This window comes from Monodon monoceros, unplaced genomic scaffold (assembly GCF_005190385.1).
Source record: "Monodon monoceros isolate NGI ecotype Baffin Bay Population unplaced genomic scaffold, NGI_Narwhal_1 Super_Scaffold_19, whole genome shotgun sequence".
Lineage (NCBI taxonomy): Eukaryota > Metazoa > Chordata > Mammalia > Artiodactyla > Monodontidae > Monodon > Monodon monoceros.
This window is the reverse complement of record NW_021703775.1, coordinates 49,888,368-49,914,008: the sequence shown is the minus strand read 5'-3', so window position 1 is coordinate 49,914,008 and position 25,641 is coordinate 49,888,368. Positions and strand designations below refer to the sequence as shown.

Below are 25,641 nucleotides of genomic sequence, written 5' to 3'. Positions count from 1 at the left end.
CTTCTTTCATGGCTCTTACATTACAGAAGGTGATTACAAACTCTCTAATTTGATGACATAAACATTTTACATTTTAGGGACTTCCCTGGCAGTCCAGTAGTTAAGACTTCGCCTTCCAATGCAGGAAGTGTGGGTTCCATCCCTGGTCAGGGAGCTAAGATGTCACATGCCTCGCAGCCAAAAAACCAAAACAAAGAACAGAAGAAATGTTGTAACAAATTCAATGAAGACTTTAAAAATGGTCCATATCAAAAAAACTTTAAAAAAAAATCTTACATTTTAAACTTCTGTATATAAAAAAACAAAAAGTAAAAGGCAAAAATCCCTGAAAAACTTCCACAAAGAGAACTGCTAATGTCTCTTCACTATAGTTTATACAAATCAACAAAAAAGAATGTTAAAGCTCCACCCAATAGATAGCTGGGTAAAGAATGTGGCCAGAAAGTATGCAAGAAGGACCACAAGGAACTGGCTAACAAATAATTAGAATGTGTAGCCTCGGATCCTACAGATTAAAACAATGAGATATCATTCTTTTACCATCAAATTAACAACGATAAACAAGATTTATAAAAATTTTGTGAAATAGGCACTCTTTTTTTTTTTTTTTTTTTTTTGGCCGAGCTCTGTGGCACACGAGATCTTAGTTCCCCTGCATTGGGAGCACAGCGTCTCAACCACTGGACCACCAGGGAAGTCCCGGTACTCTCTTTTGTTAATCTATCTATCTATCTATCTATCTATTTATTTTTGGCTGCATTGGGTCTTCATTGCTGTAAGCGTGCTTTTCTCTAGTTGTGGAGAGCAGGGGCTACTCTGTTGCAGTGCGCAGGCTTCTCATTGTGGTGGCTTCTCTTGTTGAGAAGCACGGGCTCTAGGCACGCGGGCTTCAGTAGTTGTGGCATGCAGGCTCAGTAGTTGTGGCTCGCGGGCTCTAGAGTACAGGCTCAGTAGTTGTGGCACAGGGGCTTAGCTGCTCCACAGCATGTGGAAGCTTCCCGGACCAGGGTTTGAACCCACGTCCCCTGCACTGGCATGCAGATTCTTAACCACTGTGCCACCTGGGAAGTCCCCCGGTACTCTCTTGATTGCCGGTGGAGATATATAAATTAATATACTACTTTTTTAAACAGATCAAGAACCTGTATATAATCTCTACTCTAGTAAATTCTATTTGTGATGATCTATAAAAAATGATTCCCAAGTTTAGAAAAGACTTTATGCGTTGTCTTATCATAGCATTAGTCTTTTGATCTATGTATTCAGCACCATTGTCCTTGCATAACAAAGCTGTGAATGTAGACAGAATTTGTCAGAGCACAAAAGAATTCTCCAAAGAGCTGACCACTAATAAAATTATATCCTATTCAAATATCCCTCCCTGCTTAACACTAGCATCCACCACCGCAGACAGGTGACGTTCTTTGTGAGTCAGTTTCTCTCCCTCATTAAATATTCAACAACACACTGCAAATAAAATGCAAATCCACTTCACATGAAAATGCAAATTTTACCAAATAATGCAAGATTTCGTGAAGTTGATGTAAGTAATGAAGTGCCTAAATCACAGGAACAGTTTTTGATTGACCAGTGAGGTTCCAGCAAAGTTAGATCAGTTAAAAAGAAAGAAGAAAAGCTGGACAAGGATTGTGACATTATTGGCATTTCAGTAAAGAATGATTTACAATATCAAAGAAGACACCCTTGGGAAAACTGATGAACCTTCAAATATTTTATTCTAAAATTTGTACTTTATGATTTCATTAGAATGTCAAATATGAAATGAAGGATGTCACTATACTATCATAAAATATTGTCAGAAAAAATTAAAATCAACACAATTTCCTTTTTTAATATGATTTAGTACATAGCTGCAGTTATATTTTCATGATTTTTAGTTTAACTTTTTAAAATTGAAGTATGATTTATTTACAATGTTGTGTTAATTTCTGCTGTACAACAAAGTGATTCAGTTATATATATATATATACATTCTTTTAAAAATTACTTTCCATTATGGTTTATCACAGGATATTGAATATAGTTCCCTGTGCTCTACAGTAGGACCTTGTTGTTTATACATTTTATATATATAATAGTTTGCATCTGCTAACCCCAAACTCTCAATCCATCCTGCCCCCACCGCCCCCCTCCTTGGCAACCACAAGCCTGTTCTCTATGTCTGTGAGTCTGTGTCTGTTTCATAGATAGGTTCATTTAGTTTAACTCTTTTTCAGTAAAGTTCAATAACTTTATTGATTACTCTGATATTTTGATTCCATTTAAAGTAGGTTCCCCTTAATAGGTCTTTTTTGTGGGTTAAGTTATACTTAGATAATGAAGACTCCTGTATAAGGAATAATTGAAAACGAGGTTAATCATCAACAGGAGAATGGGTGAATAAATTGAGATGTGGGGCTTCCCTGGTGGCGCAGTGGTTAAGAATCTGCCTGCCAATGCAGGGGACACGGGTTCGAGCCCTGGTCAGGAAGATCCCACATGCCTCGGAGCAACTAAGCCCGTGCACCACAACTACTGAGCCTGCGCTCTGGAACCCGTGAGCCACAACTACTGAAGCCCATGCGCCTAAAGCCCATGCTCCCCAACAAGAGAAGCCACTACAATGAGAAACCCGTGCACCGCAACAAAGAGTAACTAACCCCCCGCTCACTGCAACCAGAGAAAGGATGTGCGCAGCAACAAAGACGCAACGCGGCCAAAAATAAATAAATAAATAAAATTTTTAAATAAATAAATTGAGATGTGATAACTTGATTATTTACCCAGTAAAAAGAAAGTTTAACAGGATTTCTACTAACATGAAAGTGGAACATACGCTAATTGAAAAAAAGGATATAAAATTGTAGTGTAGCATAATCACAAGTATGTTTTTAAAACTGCACAGAAAAAAAGGGAGAAAATTACTTAACATTATTGGTTGCTTATGAGTAATAGGAAATTTTAAAAATATAATTTTCTGTATTTTCCAAATTTTATTCACTCAATTTTATTCTAACTTAAATTTTTAAATATATTTTTACTTAAATTTTAAGATATTTTATTCAATTTATAGATAAAAATCGTTTTAAAAATCAACTGGAACCAAAAGCCTTATAATGAAAAACAGAAGTCTTTGGTCTCATCCCTCTCCAATTTCATTCCCTAATGGGTTTTGTTTTTAAGAGTGTATAACATGCAGCACCGGATGGTGAACACAGTTCGTTCACAGAAATGATACCATTCTGATTCTTTTAGGCAACTAGCACTCTTAGAAACATCTTTTCCACATATGTCTTAGGCACACATGTCTGAGCAGGCTCTAGAGAGCCTAAGACAACTATTTTTAACTCTTAGTTGTTCTTCTGGAAGTTATTTCCTTATCACTAAACAATATGTTCATATTGTTATTCTTTAACTTATATTTTAGAAATTATCTCTTGGTGACATCCTGGAATAAATGAAGATATGGCTCTGTTGCTCTATCCACTATTTCTCTCTCCCCATCCACTCAAAATAGCATTTTAAATCACTAACCAATGTTTACTAAATAAATATTATTCCTTGCAGAGTCAAGTTATATAATATGATTTCTTGTCTTGCACCGTCTTTTGTTTTACCTGGAGTTAATTAGTGCCTTGTTTTTTCACTTGCACACTTTGCTATACATACTTTCTTAAATTTTCCCATCACATCAGCTGTTCTTTTTTTTTTTTTTCGGTACAGGGGCCTCTCACTGTTGTGGCCTCTCCCGTTGCGGAGCACAGGCTCCGGACGCGCAGGCTCAGCGGCCATGGCTCACGGGCCTAGCCGCTCTGCGGCATGTGGGATCTTCCCGGACCGGGGCACGAACCCGTGTCCCCTGTATCGGCAGGCAGACTCTCAACCACTGCGCCACCAGGGAAGCCCCAACATCAGCTGTTCTTGAGTCCCTTTTTCCTTAGAAACATTCCTTCTGGAGTTCTTTTGTTTCTTTCTCAAATGTGGATTGGTTTCTCTCTCAGCCTGCTGTACAGTGGTCCACCTGGGACATCTTTTAACTACTTTCCCAAATTGGATCCACTTTCTCCTGGATCCCATCCCTTACTCTTTCTGGATTACTCCTTTGTTTTGCTGTATTTTATCACCAATGGCATCTTTAAAAAGGGTATCTTGGAGGTAATTCTTATGAAGTTTTACATGTTGAAAATGTCCTTTAGGAATTTAGGATTAAAATATATACACTACAAAATAGATATATAAAATAGATAACCAATAAGAACCTACTGTATATCACAGAAAACTATACTCAATATCTTGTAATAACCTACAGTGGAAAAGAACCTGAAAAAGAATATATATATGTATATATATGTGTGTAGGTATAACTAAATCACTTTGCTGTACACCTGAAACTAATACAACATAGTAAATAAACTATACTTCAATAAAAAATTTTTAGGGCTTCCCTGGTGGCGCAGTGGTTAAGAATCCGCCTGCCAATGCAGGGGACACGGGTTTGAGCCCTGGTCCAGGAAGATCCCACGTGTGGCGGAACAACTAAGCCCGTGCGCCACAACTACTGAGCCTGCACTCTAGAGCCCGCGAGCCACAACTACTGAAGCGCACGTGCCTAGATCCTGTGCTCCGCAACAAGAGAAGCCACCGCATTGAGAAGCCCGCGCACCACAACGAAGAGTAGCCCCCACTCCCTGCAACTAGAGAAAGCCCGCGCGCAGCAACGGAGACCCAACGCAGCCGAAAAATTAAATAAATAAATAAAGTTATTAAAATAAAAAGTTAAAAAAAGAAAAGAAAAGCCAGTGTAGCAAGGCTCTCAGCAGGAGCCTAAGCTGCGGCCCTCCATCGTAAGGATCTTCGATGATCAAGGCCCAGTAGGCGGGCTGGCATGTGGGCCTCGCAGGAGAGAGAACTCATCCCACCGCAAATGGGGTCAAGCAGGCCAACCCGGCCCCATGAATAAGCCTCAGTCATCAGTGGGGAGTCGTGACTCCAGAGACGGTACAATGTCTGCCACTTGGATTTGACCCCAGATCAGCTCTACACATCTAAAGACATTAAGCAAGTCACTTGGTCAAGCTCACTCACGGGGCAGCTCAGGTTCTGAGTCACCATAGACTGGGTCTAAGTCCTGGCTCTACCTTGGGCCACTGACTTCCATTTCCTAACCTATCAAAGAGAGATGATAAATAGCACCCTCCCCACACTGCAGTAAGGATGAAATGATATGGGGTATGTCAGTCACTGAGCACTGTGCCTGGCACCAGAAAACCAATGAATGATGGTCACCACCATCATCAAAACTGACCCCAACAGAATAGTTAAGTTTCTTCTAGTTCTAAGGGTCCTTGACAGCTCTACGACTATGACGTTAATATCTAGAACAAGGAAACTGAATGATAAAAGTGATCAAATCAGTTTCCAGATAAAGGCCTAAGGATTAATGCGTTTATCTCCGGAAGGTCTGGGGTGATGTTCTCCTAGCAAGCATCATTTCTTCACCACACTCACACTGCGTGCCACCATCTCCCACCGTTGGGATCAAAGCCATTTGCTCTGTGCCGTTTACAAGTTTGTGGATCTAACAAACCCGCAAGTCTGCTCCGGGAGTGTGTGTTTAGGACAGAAATGAATCACATCCCCGAGCTATTTCTTTGTCTTGGAACATTTTCCATGAAAGTATTCTTTTCATTTGGTTGAAGGACAGGATGCTCCAAATTGTGAATCACTTTTATTTATAAAATGGGATGAATGAGGTGACATCAATGAAAACGGCAGAATAAGGATATCCGAAAAACTTTCTCCTCCGTAAAGCAACGAGAACAAAGGCAAAAGCTGTCAGAATCAACTGCTTTGTGCTATTTCACAAACCAGGCTGCTCATCCTTCAGGATGCCTAACCTGAACTAAAACCAAATTAATTTTAACTGAGTCTGTTTACCAGTAGTAAATAAATCATTACTAACTCATGGCATTCATTTAACGCATGCATTTCAAAGGAAATACAGTATCAGCCAGTGGGGGGGGGGGGAGAAAACTGATGTCTTGACTGCTTGCTGCCAAAGCGAACTGAACACGTGCATTTATCTCCATTCCTCCCCGATCAAATAAAAAAGGCACAACTATCTCCCCCCAGACATATATACCTGTACACACACACACACACACAACCAAGCGAAGAGACAACAGCCAACAGAGATCATGTGTTTGGGGAAGATGTGAAACGGTGTGGAGGAGTGGTCCCTGAGGTAGCAGGGTGGAGAATGCTAAAGCCCAGTGTGTGGAGAGGGCCTGCTGATGAGAAGCAGGCCGATGTGCTCCACAGAATCCAAGAAAAGCTCAGAAATTTCAGGCTTTAGACACCTGTGAGGTGGAGGTGAGGGTAAGGCTGAAAGCAGGAAGATTGCCTGAGTGTCTTTCCCCCAGGTCCCTACCTACCTACTCCCAGCAGTCAGGTAGCTACCCTTCCCTCATCCCTGTAGGAGATGGAGGTTTTCGTTTCCAGGGAGACTGAGCCAGAGATCTGGACCCAGGAGCCCCAGGCACTGTTAGGACAGGGGCTTTTACTGAAAACAGGAATTAAGAGAACTTCTAGACATACAGATGGCCAACAGGCACATGAAAAGATGTTCAGCATAGCTGCAAATCAAAACTACAATGAGGTATCGCCTCACACTGGTAGGAATGACCATGATCAAAAAGTCTACAAATAGGGCTTCCCTGGTGGCACAGTGGTTGGGAGTCTGCCTGCTAATGCAGGGGACATGGGTTAGAGCCTGGTCTGGGAGGATCCCACATGCCGCGGAGCAACTGGGCCCATGAGCCACAATTACTGAGCCTACGCGTCTGGAGCCTGTGCTCTGCAACAGGAGAGGCCACGACAGTGAGAGGCCCACGCACCGCGATGAAGAGCGGCCCCCGCTTGCCACAACGAGAGAAAGCCCTCGCACAGAAACGAAGACCAACACAGCCATAAATAAATAAATAAAATTTTTAAAAAAGTCTGCAAATAATAAATGCTGGAGAGGATGTGGAGAAAAGGGAATCCTCCTACACTGTTGGTAGGAATGTAAATTGGTGCAGCCACTATGGAGAACAGTAGGGAGGTTCCTTAAAAAACTAAAAATAGAGTTACCATACCATCCAGCAACCTCATCTCTGAGCACATACCTGGAAAACATGAAAACTCTAATTTGAAAAGATACATGCACCCCAATTTTCATAGCAGCACTATTTACAACAGGCAAACATGGAGACAACTCAAATGCCCATCAACAGATGAACGGACAAAGTAGATGTGGTATGTATATATACAATGGAATATTACTCAGCCATAAAAAAGAATGAAATATTGCCATGTGCAGCAACATGGATGGACCTAGAGATTATCATACTAAGTGAAGTCAGAAAGAGAAAGACAAATACCATACGATATCGCTCACATGTAGAATCTAAACAATAATGCAAGGGAATCTATATACAAAACAGGAATAGACACAGAAAACAAACTCATGGTTACCAAAGGTGGAGGGGAGGATAAAGTAGGAGTATGGGATTAATAGATATAAACTACTACACATAAAACAGATAAGCAACAAGTATTTACTGTATAGCACAGGGACTATATGCAATATCTTATAATAGCCTGTAACTGAAAATAATCTGAAATATATATATATATAAAACAGAATCACTTTGCTGTATACCTGAAACTAACAAAATATTGTAAATCAATTTAAAAAGAGAGAGAGAACTTCTGCACAACGAATGGTGAGACACCACCACCCCAACACAGCCCGTTCCCCCACTCAGTAACCAGAACACGGGCAACCAGCTTATAGTCCAGGCAGGAGGCTGAGGAGTCATTCTGAAGCAACTGACAAGTTCAAAAGAGAAAGCCTAACAGATACAAACATTTATGAGCTACAGAGAGGAAAAGCCAGTCCTCATCTTATCAGTCTACTGTGAAATCCACCTGGAAATAATCCCCACCTGTATTAGTTTCCTGTGGCTGCTATAACAAATTACCAGAAATTTGGTGGCTTAAAACAACTGAATTTTACTCTCTCATAGTCCTAGAGGCCAGAAGTCCCAAATCAATTTCACTGAGCTAAAATCAAGGTGTTGAGAGGCCTGTGGTCCCTCTGAAGGCTGTTAGAATCCATTCCCTTCCTCTTCCAGCTTCTGGTGGTGCCGTCTTCCTTGGCTTTTGGCCGCATCACTCAAATCTCCACCTCCCTGGTCACATTGCTTTCTCCTCCTTTCTTAAATTTCCCTCTGCCTCCGTTATATAAGGACATTTGTGATTGCATTTAGGGCCCACTGGATAATCCGGGATAATTTTTCCATCTCAAGATCCCTAACATACTCACATCTGCAAAGTTTTTGCCATCTGGTAACATTTATAGGTTCTGGGCATTAGGACGTGGGCACATCTTTGTGGTCTATTATTTAGCCCACCACACCACCCACATACAGAAGGTTTTCAATTAGCTTTTTAGTTTCTCACACTTAAGTATTAGTGAAATAAAAATTTTTTCACCTTTATTGGATATCTGAATTTCTTATTTTATGAATTGTCTATTCACTGCCTTCATCCGTTTTACTTTTCTATTGGTGTTTTTCCTATAAATCATCAAGAGAATTTCAGATAAGGCCATTAACCATTTATCTGCCATGTATGTTGAAAATACTTTTCCTAATTCACATTTGCCTATTAATAACTTTGTTTACAGTTTGTTCCCTGATGTACAAAAAATTCAAAATGCTATGTAATCAAATCTAAGACTTCTTTTCCTTTGCAATTCATCCACTGCTGTTATCTCAGAAATCAGCCTTATCCTAAAATTAGATATATGCTAATATATTTTCTCCTGGTTTTATAGTCTCAAAAGTATTTAATTCGGGCTTCCCTGGTGGCGCAGTGGTTGAGAGTCCGCCTGCCGATGCAGGGGACACGGGTTCGTGCCCCGGTCCCGGAAGATCCCACATGCCGCGGAGCGGCTGGGCCCATGAGCCATGGCCGCTGAGCCTGCGCGTCCGGAGCCTGGGCTCCGCAACAGGAGAGGCCACAACAGTGAGAGGCCCGCGTACCGCAAAAAAACAAAAAAAAAAGTATTTAATTCTTTAATCAATATGGAATTTATTATAATATGTGGTTTGAAGAGTCTAATATTTACAAGTTAATTAATCAATTGTCTGGCACAAAATAGCTCTTCCTTTCCCTACTGATTTGTCATACCATCTTTATCAAATATAAAAATTTTACATATTCTAGAGTCTGTTTTTGAGCTCTGTTCAGTTGTTTCAACTCCTCTTTCATATGCTTGCTGTATCTTTTCCCCCTCAAGTTTCTCGTTACAAATAAATAATCATAGTCCATCAAAACACCCCAAAATAACTTCATATTTTCTCATTCTTTCTTTTTTTATATTTTGGCATCCTACTGATTAGTTACTTATCTAAAAGAGTTCATTTTTATCAAATACATGTACATGTATTTGAAAATTTTTAGAAACAGGAAAGCATTTTCACCTTTTTTAAAGGAAAGAAACCAGGACAACTTTTCTTTCTTGCTGTTCATACAGTGATATATTGAATATCTTTGATGATTTAAATAATTAATTAATTCAACAAACACTATGTGCCAGCCATTTTCCTAGGCACTAGGTACACAGGACAAAAACAGACAAAACTCCCCACCTTCATGAAGCTTACATTCTGGTGGGGGAGACAGATAAAAACAGGATACGTAAATTTTTAAATGTAATGTATCAGACAGTGATGAGTGCTATGGAGAAAAATAAACCAAGAAAGAGGGACAGGAAATTCTGAACAGGTGACTAGAGATGACCTCAATAAGAAGGTCATATGAGTCAAGACCTAAAGAAAGTAAAGGAGCCTTTACTTTTCTTCTATAACTTGACACAAATGGGTTACTTACATTGACATACCCAGTGTATCTTTAGATATATTAAGTATATCTTTTGTAAAAAAGTTATTTATTTTTGGCTGTGTTGGGTCTTCGTTGCTGCACGCAGGTTTCTCATTTTAGCGGCTTCTCTTGTTGCGGAGCAAGGGCTCTAGGTGCATGGGCTTCGGTAGTTGTGGCTCACGGGCTTAGTTGTTCCATGGCATGTGGGATCTTCCCAGACCAGGGCTTGAACCCGTGTCCCCTGCACTGGCAGGCGGATTCTTAACCACTGCACCACCAGGGAAGCTCTTAAGTATATCTTAAATCAACTACATTAATCATTCATTGCTTTTCTACTACGATGAGTGAAATGTTAATCTTGATATATCAAAAAGGAATCATGGGGCTTCCTTGGTGGCGCAGTGGTTGAGAGTCCGCCTGCTGATGCAGGGGATATGGGTTCGTGCCCCGGTTCGGGAAGATCCCACATGCTGCGGAGCGACTAGGCCTGTGAGCCATGGCCGCTGAGCCTGCGCGTCCGGAGCCTGTGCTCCACAATGGGAGAGGCCAAAACAGTGAGAGGCCCACGTAGCGCAAAAAAAAAAAAAAAAAAAAGGAATCATGGCATATTTTAAACATCAAATTCATCATGAGTTAATTGTCTACCAACATACTTACAGGAGTGAAGCAGCCTGTTGGAAACCTTTGAACTGTAGAACGAAATACGAAGCTCCTATATTAAAAAAACAAAAAAAGATATGATCTTCTAAATCTATTTTTTTTTAATGTGAGGATCTTTAACATATTCCCTGTCTCTCATTAAATATTTAAAAATGCTAATCTGGGGACTTCCCTGGTGGCACAGTGGATAGGACTCTGTGCTCCCAGTGCAGGGGGCCCAGGTTCGATCCCTGGTCAGGGAACTAGATCCCACATGCATGCCACAACTAAGAGTTCACATACCACAACAAGGAGCCCACGTGTTACAACTAACGAGCCCACCAGTCACAACTAAGGAGGCTACCTGCCACAACTAAGGAGCCCACATGCTGCAACTGAGGAGCCGGCAAGCTGCAACTAAGACCCAGCGCAACCAAATAAATAAATAATAAATATTTTTTAAAATGCTAATCTAATATGATGGGCATAAATGAGGTTTAAAAGTCATTAGTGTTGGGACTTCCCTGGTGGTGCCGTGGTTAAGAATCCATCTGCCAGTGCAGGGGACACAGGTTAGATCCCTGGTCCTGGAATATCACACATGCTGCAGAGCAACTAAGCCTGAGCACCACAACTATTGAAGCCCGTGTGCCCCTAGAGCCCACGCACCACAACTACTGAGCCCACGCGCCTAGAGCCCGAGCTCCACAAGAGAAGCCACAGCAATGAGAAGCCCATGCACAGCAACGAAGACCCAACGCAGCCAAAAAAAAAAAAAGTCATTAGTGTTGGTGGTTAAGCATGTAAATAGAAAGGCATGAGTGAAATTAGTAAAAGCAATTTAATAAGTATATAATTACCTGGAAGCATGCTTGGGAACTGGTGCAGGAAGTAGCTCGTATTGTCCTGGCGAAAGCTGAACCGACTACACAGAATGGACAAGGACACCAATAATAGATTAATACAGGTCTCAAACTCACTTTATTATCTATCATTCATAATCCTTTATTTTATTACCATACAACATTATATAATTTATTTTCTATTTTAAGAGTGGAAAAGGTACACTTTCAAAGGTAGAGCTTCAAAACACTCAACAGCTATTCACTTTTCATGGTGAATATTATGACAGTATGCCTACAGTAGTATGGAGAAAAATGCTGTACAATTAATCATATTTTAAATGTACTAGATTCAACAAATCCAATTGATCACCAATTAGTGAGCCTGCTCTGTTGGTAAAGAACTGTGCTAGGTATGGTGGGGAATACAGGAGTGTTCTCATAATACATAAACAATGCTAATATAAAACACTATAATCGACACTAAAAGAAAGATTGGAGATGTCAGAGATAGGGAGAGATTAACCCAACTGGGTGACCAACAGCTAACATCACATACTCAATGGTGAAAAGCTAAAAGCTTTTCCTCTAAGGTCAGGAACAGGACAAGGGTGCCTATGTCTCCATTCCTATTCAACATAGTACTGGAAGTCCTAGCCAGAGTAATTAGGCAAGAAGAAGAAATAAAAGGCAACCAAATTGGAAAGGAAGAAGTAAAACTGTCCCTGTTTGCAAATGACGTAATCTTATATATAAAAAACTCTAAAAGACTCCACCAAAAAACTGTTTGAACTAATAAGGAAATTCAGTAAAGTTGCAGGATACAAAAACAACATACAAAAATCAGTTGAAAAAAAAATCAGTTGACTTCCTATACACTAACAATGAAGTATCTGAAAAAGAAATTAAGAAAACAATCTCATTTACAATAAATAGCATCGAAACATAAAATACTTAGGAATAAATTTAAGGAGATGGAAGATCTGAACACTGAAAACTATAAGACACTGATGAAAGAAACTGAAGAAGACACAAATAAATGGAAAGATATCCCATGTTTATGGATTAGAAGAATTAATATTGTTAAAATATCCATATTATCGAAAGCAATCTATAGATTCAGTGCAATCCCTATCAAAATCCCAGTAGCATTTTTTCAAAGATATAGAAGAAACAATCCTAAATTCAGTATGGAACCACAAACGGCCCCAGATAGTCAAAGCAATCTTGAGAAAGAAGAACAAAGCTGGAGGGATCACACTTCCTGATTTCCAACTATATTGCGGAGCTACAGTAATCTAAACAGTATGATACCAGCATAAAAACAGACACATAGACTAATGGAACAAAATAGAGAGCCCAGAAATAAATCCACACATAAACAGTCAACTAATCTTTGACAAGGGCACCAAGAATACACAATAAGGAAAGGATAGTCCCTTCAATAAATGGTATTGGGGAGACTGGATATCCACATGCAAAACAACAAAACTAAACCCTATCTTATGCACAAATACTAACTCAAAATGATTGAATACTTAAACATAACATATGAAATGATAAAACACCTAAAAGAAAACATATAGAAAAATCTCCTTGACACTGGTCTCGGCAATGATTTTTTTAGATATAACACCAAAAGTACAGGCAACAAAAGCAAAAACAAACAAGTGGGACTACATCGAAGTATAGCCAAGGAAACAATCAATAAAATGCAAAGGCAACCTAAGGAATGGGAGAAAATATTTGCAAACCATATATCTGATAAGGTGTTAATATCCAAAATATATAAGGAACTCATACAACTCAATAGCAAAAAGACAAGTAATCAAATTTAAAAATGGGCAAAAGACCTGAAGAGACATTTTTCCATAGAAGACATACAAATGACCAACAAGTACATGGAAAGGTGCTCAACATCACTAATCATCAGGAAAATGAAAATCAAAACCACAATGAGATATCGCCTCACACCAGTTAGAATGGCTATTATCAAAAAGACAAGAAATAACTAGTGTTGGTGAGGATGTGGAGAAAAGGGAACCCTTGTGCACTTTGGTGGGAATATAAAATTGTATAGCCATTATGGAAAACAGTATGGAGGTTCCTCAAAAAATAAAAATAGAACTACCATATGATCTAGCAATCCCACTTCTGGGTATATATCTGAAGGAAACAAAATCAATATTTGGAAGAGATACCTGCAGTCCCATGTTCACTGCAGCATTATTCACAATAACCAAGCTATGGAAATAACCTAGGCGCCCATCCATGGATGAATGGATAATGAAAATGTGATATATATTCCCTTAATGCATATACTATATTGGAATGTTGTTCAGCCATAAAAAAGAAGGAAAGCCTACCATTTGCAACAACATGGATGAACCCAGAGAACATTATGCCAAGTTGAATAAGCCAGAGAAAGACAAATACCATTTTGTAACACTTACATGTGCAATCTAAAAGGGTTGTACTCATAGAAACAGAGAGTAAAATGGTGGTTCCCAGATTGGCAGGTGGTAGAAATGGGGAGATGTTGGTCAAAAGGTACAAACTTTATTATAAGATGGATAAGTTCTGGAGATAGAATGTACAGCATGGTGACTACAGCTAATAATACTGTATTGTATACTTGAAAATTGCTAAGAGAGATCTTATGTGCTTTATGGTTTTGTTTTCTTGTTTTTCTTTTAATTATTTGGCTGTGTCGCACGGCATGTGGGATGTTAGTTCCACAACCAGGGATCGAACCCGCACAGTAGAAGTGTGAAGTCTTAATCACTGGACTGCCAGGGAAGTCCCCATTCTTATGTGCTCTTATAACACACACACACAAAATGGTAACGTGTGAGGTGATGGATGTGCTAATTAACTTGATTGTGGTAATCATTTCACAATATGTGTATGTGTGTGTGTGTGTGTGTATATATATATACATATATATAAAACAAATCATCATGTTGTACACCTTAAATATATTCGGTTTTATTTGTCAATTACACCTCAATAAAGCTGGGGGAAATAAATAAATAAATCCAACTGGGGGATCTAAAGATGGTAAAGACAGTCAGATTTGAGTGGGGTTTTAAGGAAGGTAAGACTTCCTGAGGAAGGCAAGAGAGGGATTCTAAGAAGGAGGAACACCATAGAGTCCTTCCATTTTGGGAAGGACTCTACCCAGGATTCGGTAATATAACTCCTCCCTGCCAGCTCCTTGAACATAGGAAGTTCTGGAGGTCCGGTCAGTCTTCCCCTGGCTTCTCATTCTCTTTCCTTCCCTCCCTCCCTTCCTTCACACATCCCACTCTCTGTGCTTACCAGTTCCTGACACTCCCTTATTTCCCTTACCTCAGGGCTAATATCCACAGACCCAAGGATAGTGGAGCCACCCAGGTAGTTTGCAATGTTTCACAACGGCAGAGAGACAGTCTCTTCTACGGTGGATTTTTCAGTCCATTAGAAATCCTATCAGGATACTCATAAGATGAATGCAGCCAAAAGACTGTCAGGTACAATATTTTTAGGTACTACTGGTGGAAATTTCATCCAGTGTGTCTTCTTCTTTGAGAAATGGTCTCTTGCTTCACGTGGAAGTATCAGTGACTCACCACCCAGACATCTTTAAGGTCTGAGAAATAGACAGCATTGGACTTTCTCAAAAAGATGCCTGCCTAATGGTACCAATGATGTTGTTCTTACCAGCACCCTGTAATTTTCATCAGCTCCAGAAACTATGTGAGTCCCAGTCCCTGAGATGTCTTCTGTATCCGTCTTTCAGATTCACTTTCATTTACCATTCTCTTCACAAATTTACTTGTGACAATCACTGCTCTGCCTTGCAGTTTCTCTATGAGAGTTCATCCTCAAATAATACCTGCTAAATGAGCCAACTTTGAGCACCATTTTTTTTTCTTTTTTTTTGAGATACGGGGGCCTCTCACTGTTGTGGCCTCTCCCGTTGCGGAGCACAGGCTCTGGACGCGCAGGCTCAGCGACCATGGCTCACGGGCCCAGCCGCTCTGCGGCATGTGGGATCCTCCCGGACCAGGGCACGAACCCATGTCCCCTGCATCAGCAGGTGGACTCTCAACCACTGCGCCACCAGGCAAGCCCATGAGCACAATTTTTTTTTTCATTTAACTGCATGATGAATTGTTCCATCTTATCTATGCTTTGCTCTTCATCATTCTAACACTTAAGTCTTCGGTTCCCTGAAGTATTACCTGCCAGCCCCCTCCTAGGCACAAAATTTCTCTCTGTTGACACCTTGCTCAATGAAAAACCATCCTGTTGAAAATTCATTCTTTCAGCCATTATTTTACCATGGAGCACTTTGCAAATAAACATGTCTTCAGAGATACTTGATCACAGTTATGAACACAGCTAAGAAAAACCAATTAACCGGTTAGATCTTCTCAACCATCATCTCCCAATCAGCTGTTCAAGGATGTCTTTTGAACACATTCAAATGGATCCTTGGATTCATTCTCTGAGTTAATAGAGGTGCCATTCCATCCTGCCTACCTCCTTTTGACCTAAAACAGATATTGGGAGGTGGGGAGGGGTGGGCAGAATCACCACATTTGTTTCTTTTCACATAAGTTTCATCTTCTAAGACAATGCTGAAGCTAACCTGGACAGAAGTTTGAGGCAATTTTAAATTTTGTTTAATTGTGCTTTTCATTGAAATAGCCTAGGAAGTGAATAAGTTTTAAAATGGAAAATGAAAAGAAATAATAGCAAAAATATTAGTTGGAAAAATTTTTGATTTATACAAATGAACATGAATGAAAAGACTATTACTTGCACACTGAAAACAAGTCAAATCTATAGAAAGAAAAAAAAATTAAAGGTAAGTCTCTTTGCCCCCTACCTAACCTCTGCTTCCTAAATGGAAACACTGTTAATGATTGCTTAAGTATCACCCAAGAAAACAAGTATGCATTTAACATTGTATATATATTTGTTTTTATTTTTACAAATGGGATTATGCTATAAATATTGGTCTGTTCCTTGAGTTTTTTCATTTAATAATATATCTTGGAGGTGCTTCCATATCAACACAGATAGATATACCTCATTATTTTTAATGGTAGCACAGCATTGTATGGTTGTGGCATTATATAACTAGCCCTCTAGTTAGATAAATTTATGAACAATGCTGCAGTATTTTATATAAATATCTCACTGTACTTTCATAAGACTATTTGTAGGAACTACTGAGCTCGCGTGCCTCAAGGAGAGAGCCTGTGTGCCACAAACTATAGAGCCCAGGTGTGCCTGGAGCCGGTGCGCCACAACTAGAGAGAGAAAAAAAAAAACCCACGCCACAACTAGAGAGAAGACGGCACACCACAACTAGAGAAGCCCGCACGCAGCAACGAAAGATCCCGCATGCTGCAACTAAGACCTGATGCATCCAAAAAAATAAAGAAATTAAATAAATAAAATTAATATATTTTTTAAAAGACCATTTTTAGGGTAAAGTCCTGACAGTGGAATGGTCCCTATGTGCATTTAAACTATGAACAAGAATCTTCAAACCACCCTCCAAAATACTTGCAACAATTTGTATGCATACAGAATATCTCTTTCTGTACCTCCCTTTGCCAATATAATGGGTATCATCCAACTTAAATTGTTGATCATCTGACAGGCAAAAAATTGTGTCTACCTGCTTTTGTTCTTTTGTAATTATTGGAAGTCAAGCATCACTTTATGTTTTTTAGCAACTGGTATATCTCTTTGTGAACTGCTAGCTCGTATCATTTGTTCATTGTTATTTGCATTTCTCTGATCATTAGCAATGTTGAACACCTTTTCATGTGTCTGCTGGCCATCTGTATGTCTTCTTTGGAAAAATGTCTATTCAGGTCTTCTACCATTTTTAATTGTCTTGGTTTTGGGTTTTATTTTTTTTATATATTGAGTTATGTGAACTGTTTATCTATTTTGTATACTAACACCTTCCTTATTGGTTATATCATTTGCAAATATTTTCTCCCATTTAGTAGGTTGCCTTTTCATTTTATTGATGGTTTCCTTTGCTGTGCAAAAGCTTTTAAATTTAATTAGGTCCCACTTGTTTATTTTTGCTTTAGTTTCCTTTGCCTCAGGAGACATATCCAAAAAAATATTGCAGCAATTTATGTCAGAGAGTGTTCTGCCTATGTTTTGTTCTAGAAGTTTTATGGTTTCTGGTCTTACATTTAGGTCTTTAATCCGTTGAGCTTATTTTTGTATATGATGTGGGAAAATGTTCTAATTTCATTCTTTCAGATGTAGCTGCCCAGTTTTCCCAGCAACACTTACTGACGAGGCAGTTTTTTTCCCCATTGTATATTCTTGCCTCCTTTGTCATAGCTTAACTGACCGTAAGTGCGTGGGTTTGCTTCTGGGCTCTCTATTCTGTTTCATTAATCTATGTGTCTGTTTTTGTGCCAGTACCATGCTGTTTTGCTCACTATAGCTTTGTAGTATAGTCTGAAGTCAGGGAGAGTCATAATTCCGGTTTTGTTCTTTTATCTCAAGATTGCTTTGGCTATTCAGGGTCTTTTGTGGTTCTATATATATTTGAGGATTATTTGTTCTAGTTATATGAAAAATGTCATGGGTATTTTCATAGGGATTACATTAACTCTGTAGATTTCTTTGGGAAGTATGGACGTTTTAACCATACTAACTCTTCCAAGCCATGAACATGAAATATCTTTCCATCTCTTTGTATCACTTTCAATTTCCTTCATCAGTATTTTATAGTTTTCAGAGTATAGGCCTTTCACCTCCTTGGTTAAGTTTATTCCTAGGTATTTTATTATTTTTGCTGTGATTTTAACTGAGATTGTCTTCTTGCTTTCTCTTTCTGACAGTTCATTATTAGAGTATACAAAAGCAATAGATTTCTGTATATTAATCTTGTACCCTGTAACTTCACCAAATTCAGTTTTTAGTTCTAATAGTTTTTTTTTTGGTGCCTTTGCTCATTTTTAAACCAGAATGTCCATTTCAATTGCATTATAAGAGAGCATGACTCATTTTTACCCTTTGATGCAAGAGTGTTGAAGCCATGCAGTTAGTGGTCAGTGTTTCTTGAAACTCCCTTGCAGCTTCACTACCTGATAGCACTCTACTCTTCTGCATTGGCTGACCTTGGCCAGTACTGACTCATTGCCTACAGACTTGGGCAGAGTCACCATCTTCTCCTCGCCCCTTTCATTGTAGGGAAACTCTGGCACTGACTTATTTGACTTTGGGTTGCTCTGAAACTCCCCTACCATGTTGATTTCAAGCTTAGGCTTTAAACTTCCCCATTTAAATCACTGGATCCAGGTTTCCAGTTGAAAACATAAACAGTGCATTTTAAATGGTCCTGGACTTACACTCTGCAACGTGGAGTGGCACTGGGGCACAATTTTTCTGTGGGGCATTTTGGCAATGCATCTCAAAAGACTTAGACATCTACATGCCCTTTCCTCAACAACTCCACTCTCTGACTAAAAGCAGGAAATGACTGAATATGAAGTATTAGTATTAGGTTATGTCCTTACAGTAGAATACTATGCAGCTATTTAAAATGATGTAGAGAATACATGATGGTGTGGAAAAGATTCACAATATACTTCCAAGGGAAAAAAAGAGTTATGCTTTCTGCTAATGGCAGGCTAGGTTATTTGGATGAAGAAACTTCCCACTGCAGACAACTACTAGAAATGAGAGTTGAAATACTAAAAATAGACAAGAGCTTTTAAAAAGATATGAAATTGATGACATTAAGGAATATAAACCCCCCAAACCAAGAGACAGCAAGAAACCAGACAGGCAAATGGCCCAGTTTTGCTCAGAGGATGTATGCTGGTCCAGACTAAACTCAGCAGAGGAACAGAGCTGGGTTTGAGTGAACTTCAGAGCCCTAGAAGGATCCAGAGGCCACAGCCTGGACCATCAATGTCCTTGATTTAATGGAAGTCTTACCAACAGGAGTTGGAGGCCGTAAAAGGGGACTTCCTGAAAGCAAACCTACCACCTCACCCCAATGCTAGGGACTGCAAAAAGAGTTGTCTTGGTGCTAAGGAGAATTGGGAGAGGGGGAAGAAACACATCCTTGAGAGACTGTAACCGTGGGCTGGTTCCTTTCATGGATTCAGTCCAAATGCCCATCACTAGAGTGATCCAAGAATACATAAGCAGTGTATTTCAAGTGGCACCAAACTGGTAGCTCCCCTAAGTATTAGCAGAACCAAAAGCAAATTTCTCTGAAGGAAAAAGGCTTTCATCTTAGGGAATTCATGAAAACAACCTTTCGGTGGGAACGAGCAACACACAGTCAAAGATAATCACACATCCAAGGAACCAAAATGAGTAAGGCCGAGTCAGATTTCAGAAATGTAAGCAATCATTAATTCATTCACGCATTCAACAAATATTAACCATCAGACACTGTTCTAGCGGCAAAGATGTAGCAGTGAACAAAGCGGGTAAGTATTCATGTCCTCATGAAGCTTCACTCTCACGGAAGGAGGCAGACAACAAATAATAAATGCAAAGTGCAAATAAATTATATAGTATACTGAGGGCCCTAGGTGCTATGGAAACCATGAAAGAGCAGGGTAGGAAGGTCAGGAGTGTCAGGTGGCCAATTTAAATGAGGCTCATTGAGAAGGTGACACTTGAACAAAGACTTGAAGGAGAGGGGATAAGCCATGCAGATGTCTGGGATAAGAGCATATGAAGGAACATCCAGTGCAAAGACCCTGAGGTAAGAGTGAGAGTAGCAAATTCAAGAAGCAGCCAGGATGAGGCCAGTGGGGCAGGATGAGAGTGAGGGGTGACACAAGAGATGAGGTCACAAATGAAGCCTATCCACCATCAACCTGTTGGCCCTGAAAACAGCCACTCAGAGATCACACCGACTATCACAAAGCCTGAACCCGGAGGTTCTCAATCAGGAGTGTTTTTTTGGTTTTTGGTTCCCCCCTTCCTCAGGGGACACTTGGACAATGTCTGGAGACAGTTTCAGTTGTTACAATGGGGAGGGGGGGGACTGCTAATTGGCATCTAATTATCCTGAAATGCTGCTAAACATCCTACAAAGCACAGAACCGCCTCCTACCACGGAGAATTATCCTGACCCAAGAGTCAGTAGTGCCAAGGGTGAGAAACCCTAAATTTTGACATAAAATGGAGAAGTCAAAAAGGCAGTTGGATATACAAGTCTGGAGTTCAACAGAGAAGGCTGGGCGGGAGATACACATTCGGAAATTATAAACAAATAACTGGTGTTCAAAGCCTTGAGACTGAATCAGATCAGCGGGGAGTGAGTGTAGATGGGGAAGAGGTGTTGTGTGCCTGGCGTTCCAACAGGAAGAGGGCAGGGAAGAGGGGCTGAACCGGCCAAAAGGCTGAGAAGAGGAAAACAAGAATGAGGATTGAGGAGGAGGTGTCAGGGGTTTGGAAAGAGGGGAGATGTGAGAGAAAGCTACCCTGGAGAATGGGAGAGTAAACAGACTAGGGAAGTCCATTCTGGGCCCACAGGAGGTGAAGAATTTAAAATGAGACTAGTCATTTGGTTACACAGATGCAGGTTCAAAGTTCGAAGAGAGATTTGACCAGGGTTGTGGCTTTGCCAAACAAGTAAGATGAGCCATCAGGGGCCAGGGAATTGAGGGCGTGTGCAGGGAATAACTCTAATGATTAACTTAAGCTTTGAAAGGAAGGAAAGCACTGAAAGTTGAGAGGCAATGAAAGGTGGTAGTATAAGCAGATAGGGTAGAGAGTCCCCAGAGAAACAGAACGAGGCATGGCTTTCCTGACATAAGAGAAGCCATTTTTGGCCTAAGCCATTTTGTGATCTAAGCCTGGCCTCGGTAATTAATGATCTTAAGGGAAGTGAGGAAATGAAGGAACAAGGAAAAACAGTCAAGGAACAATAGGTCAGCAATAAAACAGAGTCCCAGTTCCTCCTCAAGGGATATACGTAACAATTGGATACGCGTCTTTGAGTTCTGCAGGAACTAAGGCCTCCACCCAGGTGGAGGATAGAAGGATGATGCTGACCCTCCTGACTTCAATCAACTAAAGCTTGGACTCTGTCGACCTTTGCCCTGATCCTACACTGAATTCTCCTCTGCTCAAGCCCCCTCATGAATATGCATGTACCTTTAGCTTCAGACTTCCCCAATTTTGCTGTTAGGGAGACACTGCTTTGGGAAAGATACCTGTTTTCTCCTAACTCGCTGCAAGTAATAAATCCTTCCTCCTCCCTCTCTTTGGCTTAGTTGTATCTTTTGGTTCGACACCCACCAGGAGGCAAACTCATTTTTTGGGCAACAGTGAGATCAATGGATTGTAGACTGGGTGGGAACAGAAAAATTGTTGAGGTTGGGATACTAGAGTGGGCAAGGCGGAAGATCAGGGGACAGTGATCAGAGTGGGATGCGTGCAACTGAAATCAAGGAGGGTAGAAATGATTGGTGTTGAAAAAAATTTAAGGAGTGAGGGCTGAAGTGCAGGAGAGTTCAAGGAGCTGAGAAGCCAGATCGTTGGAAAATCATCATCTACGTGTGTACTGAAATTATGACAGGAGTAGTGGAAAAGAGTGACAGGGTGCAAAGGGAGCTAAAATCATCCAGAAATAAGGTGGAGTAACACAGGGGTTACTGGGATGACTGCAACACTGGGAAAAAGCAGGTCATAAAATTATATAATGGAGAGAAAAGTCCCACTTCTGTACATATATTCTAAAATAAAAACATTATTTCTCTAATAAGAAAAAAATGACTGTAAAAGTTGTAGGTCTATATCAAATACTCTTTGGAAAGAGCCAGATATAGATGAGTATACACACATGCACATTCAAATGTGAATATAAATATATCTATGCACATATGATTCTTTGATACAGATTCTCCTCTTGAGTTACATGCTTCAGAATAAAGGTGTTTAAAATAGTAAAAACTTTCTTACAAATGAAGGACAGCACTAACAAGGTATAATGTGAATATTCTATTAAAAATTATGATGCTTGAGAATGCTGTTCTATCTTAATAAATAACAATAATGTATACTGTATCTACCTCGAATTCCAATTATTATTTTACTGAGTTCTATTAAAAAAACAGAATTATGAATTTTTTTCTCCTCCTTCACTTCATACACTTTAATGCAAGCAGGATCATATGCCTAGATGCAAAAGATAGAACTATAAAGTTTCTAGAAGAAAGCATAGGAGAATATGTGTACAGCCTTAGAGTAGGCAGGGATTTCTTTTACTTTTTTAATTAATTTTTATTGGAGTATAGTTGCTTTACCAGAATTATGAATTTTATTGGTCACTAAACAGGGTTACATCTGAATAGCTCTCCTCTCGTGAATATATTATTATATGCCTTTGAAACAGAAAATTAGGAAAACATTTAATTCTTCCAGTTTCTGGAGCTCAAGCCTTTGTGGGAGGTAGGGAGAGAGAGGAGAAAGAAAGGAAAGAAACAGGAAAAGTATGTTTTCAGAAGGTTTTTATCCATCCCCCTGGGTAAGCCACACTCTTTTGGTCTTTTAAAGCTTTAAATTTTGCCTAATACCAACCATCTATGTTTTCTCCTTTCACCAGTGGGCCTGGGCCTACCCTTAGAAACCTCTAAAAGCCAGAAGAGAGGAAGCAGAAGAGAAGTAAATGGCGAGGGAGGCTAACGAAGAATGATTTTGTATTGGAGGTGGCCAGAACAATTTCACACGTTGCCTGGTTACCTGACACCAAGTCATAAAAGTCTAATTTAGTGTTTGTATTCAGCCACTGAACTGAACGGGTTAAGATTTATCCCATGAACGTTTATCATCCTGTCCTGTTTCAAAGCTATAATTTGCAAAGCTGCAGGAAGGGTTCACGGTTGGAAACAACAGGTGTTCATCCTGCTGAAGATTCCTTGTCCACCCTACTAACCACACTCCTTCCATTTAATTCAACCTCCTGTGGCAATGCATCTTCTCAGGTTATCACCATATTATTCTGATAAGGTGGTGAAGACTGATACTATTATTAGCTCCTTTATAAATGGGAGATATTAAGGCCCAAAGTCCCAAATAACAAAGTCCAAGTCCCAACTCTGGCCCTTGGGCAGGCCCCAGACAGTGCTCTGCCCCTCCCGTGAAACGCCTCCCTTGGATTCCACCCCCTGAAACCCTGCCCCTCATTCAAGGCCAGAGGCGCAAGGTAGACTGGGAAAAGCACCAAATTGGGGCTCAGAAGCTCTCCATTAAAAGTACTGCCTCCGCACTTTATTAGCTATGTGCCTCAGAACCAGTTACTTCGTCTCTATTCACCTCAGTTTTCTCATCTGCAAAATGGGGATTAACATCCGTTTTGCCTATCTCAGAATGCCTGTGACGAACTACTAGGAGAATATATGTGGAAGCTCACAGCAAACCGTTAAGAGTCACACGAATGTCATATGTTATCCAAGGTCCAGCTTGAGTCCTACTCAAACCAGGGAGCCTTCCAGATTTTCAATCCCAGCCCCTGGCATTTCCTCTTACACTATTTATCTCAGTACTTGATCTATGGGCTCTTGTGTTGTTATTTAAATATTTCCAAGTCAGGAACATCTTCCCTCAGAAGAGTCTAGCCCAGGGCTATAAGCAAGCAGTTCTCTGTATTCTCAATGTGATGCATGAACTGGTGAGCTGGGAGTACATCCTGACCCTCCTGGTACCAGGGTGCTCATTTCTACAAGAAATTCTTGCAAAAGCTTCCCTATGGTGTATAGTTATACTCACGCTCTAATAAGACGACTACTGACTGAAAGGCAAAGTTTTCTCTTTAAAAGAAGAGGGCACACCATATCAACTGCTTGAAGAGACCAGAAGCATGGGCCCATCACAGATAAGACCCCAAGTCAGGGGAATCCTGCCAACAGTTCCCAGCGAGGGAAAAAAAATTTCCCCATGCGCTCACTTTAGGTTGAGGAGGTCTCACGGGGATACACCTTGCTGGATATATTTGCAAATGAGACAGCCCTTTGTTTGATTTCTGGATGAAATAAGGCATTCTACAGGTTTTCAGTTTCTCCTGGGGAAGATACACTCTAAGTATAGAGAATATTTTCCTCAGGGCCTCTTGGTAGCTTTCCCATACAAAGCCAGCTGCTAGTAGTGCTTTACCTGATCTCTGTAAACCAGCGTGCTGGGGTTTGACCGTGGTTTGTCTTTAAACGAGTAGGTGGCCACTTGCTTCTTTAACAAGTCCAAGAAGTCAGGAGGCATGTACTGGGGAAGGTCATTTAGTACCAGATCGTTTCTTTGCAGAAGAGGTGGTTTTTTCCTTCCTTCATTTTTAAAACTGTATGTTGCGATCACTGGATTTAATAGAGATTCTTCAATAAAAGTTTTCAAGTGGTAAGTGCCAGGATTAGGAGTGTTCTGTGGAGAATTGACATCATTTTTAAAGTCAGTGTGTAAACTGGTTAACATCTCTTAAAGCATCATTCTTGCAAAGGTCACTCCTAAGTAGCATTTCTCTTTGTTTTACAGTTTAATAAGATTCTATCAAATAGAGTCAACACTCCCGCCAGAACAATATTTCAAGACAATCACGATGATTTCCTTTCTGAGACAATTGCTAAATTATAGCAAATGGGTTACGGCCATAGCTGAAGTTTTAACTTTTTAAAAAGCAGCTTCAGAGATACTTAAACTTGAGATTCAATTTGACTGTAAATGTCAGGCCTCTCATGAGACCCCTCAGGATAAGCTTCGTGACTAAACAGAAGTTATCCTACTTCTGCTTAGTAGATACCACGTGTTTCTTTCTAGCCCTCAAGTGGGAAGCTAAAGGATAATAACACGAGACTGAGGATGAATTGGCAGAACACATGGCCTAATTAGTCCCATAAGAGGTTTGGTACTTTCAAATCACCACCACAGTATGGCTGAATGGCCAGACCTGACAGTTTGGTTGCTGCTGCTTTTGTGGCCATCTTCCCACTGAGCACTCAGCTCAGTTCTACCATTAAAATTAGTTCAATTCCAAGGAGGCTTTAGCTCCTGAGGCCCCTCTGTTATAGAAAGGTGTGAACAGAAAATATTTCTGCCATATAGAAACAATGTATCTTGAGAGGCAGATCTTCCAGTCATCTTTCTTTTGTATATTACCGTCTTGTTTTCATACATTGATAATGTTAACAAAAGTTATCATAGACTCTTACTTTTTATCTAAGTAAGATAACAACCAAAATCA

General features: G+C 40.1%; 1 protein-coding gene across 1 annotated transcript in view; it reads right to left on the bottom strand.

Annotated features, from left to right (window-relative positions):
• Positions 1–25,641, bottom strand: part of STPG4 (sperm-tail PG-rich repeat containing 4) — a 40,976-nt gene that overhangs the window by 13,096 nt on the left and 2,239 nt on the right. The window contains 3 exon segments of the mRNA XM_029231615.1: positions 10,588–10,642; positions 11,430–11,494; positions 24,567–24,824. Coding sequence (XP_029087448.1) covers positions 10,588–10,642; positions 11,430–11,494; positions 24,567–24,824 — 378 coding nt within the window.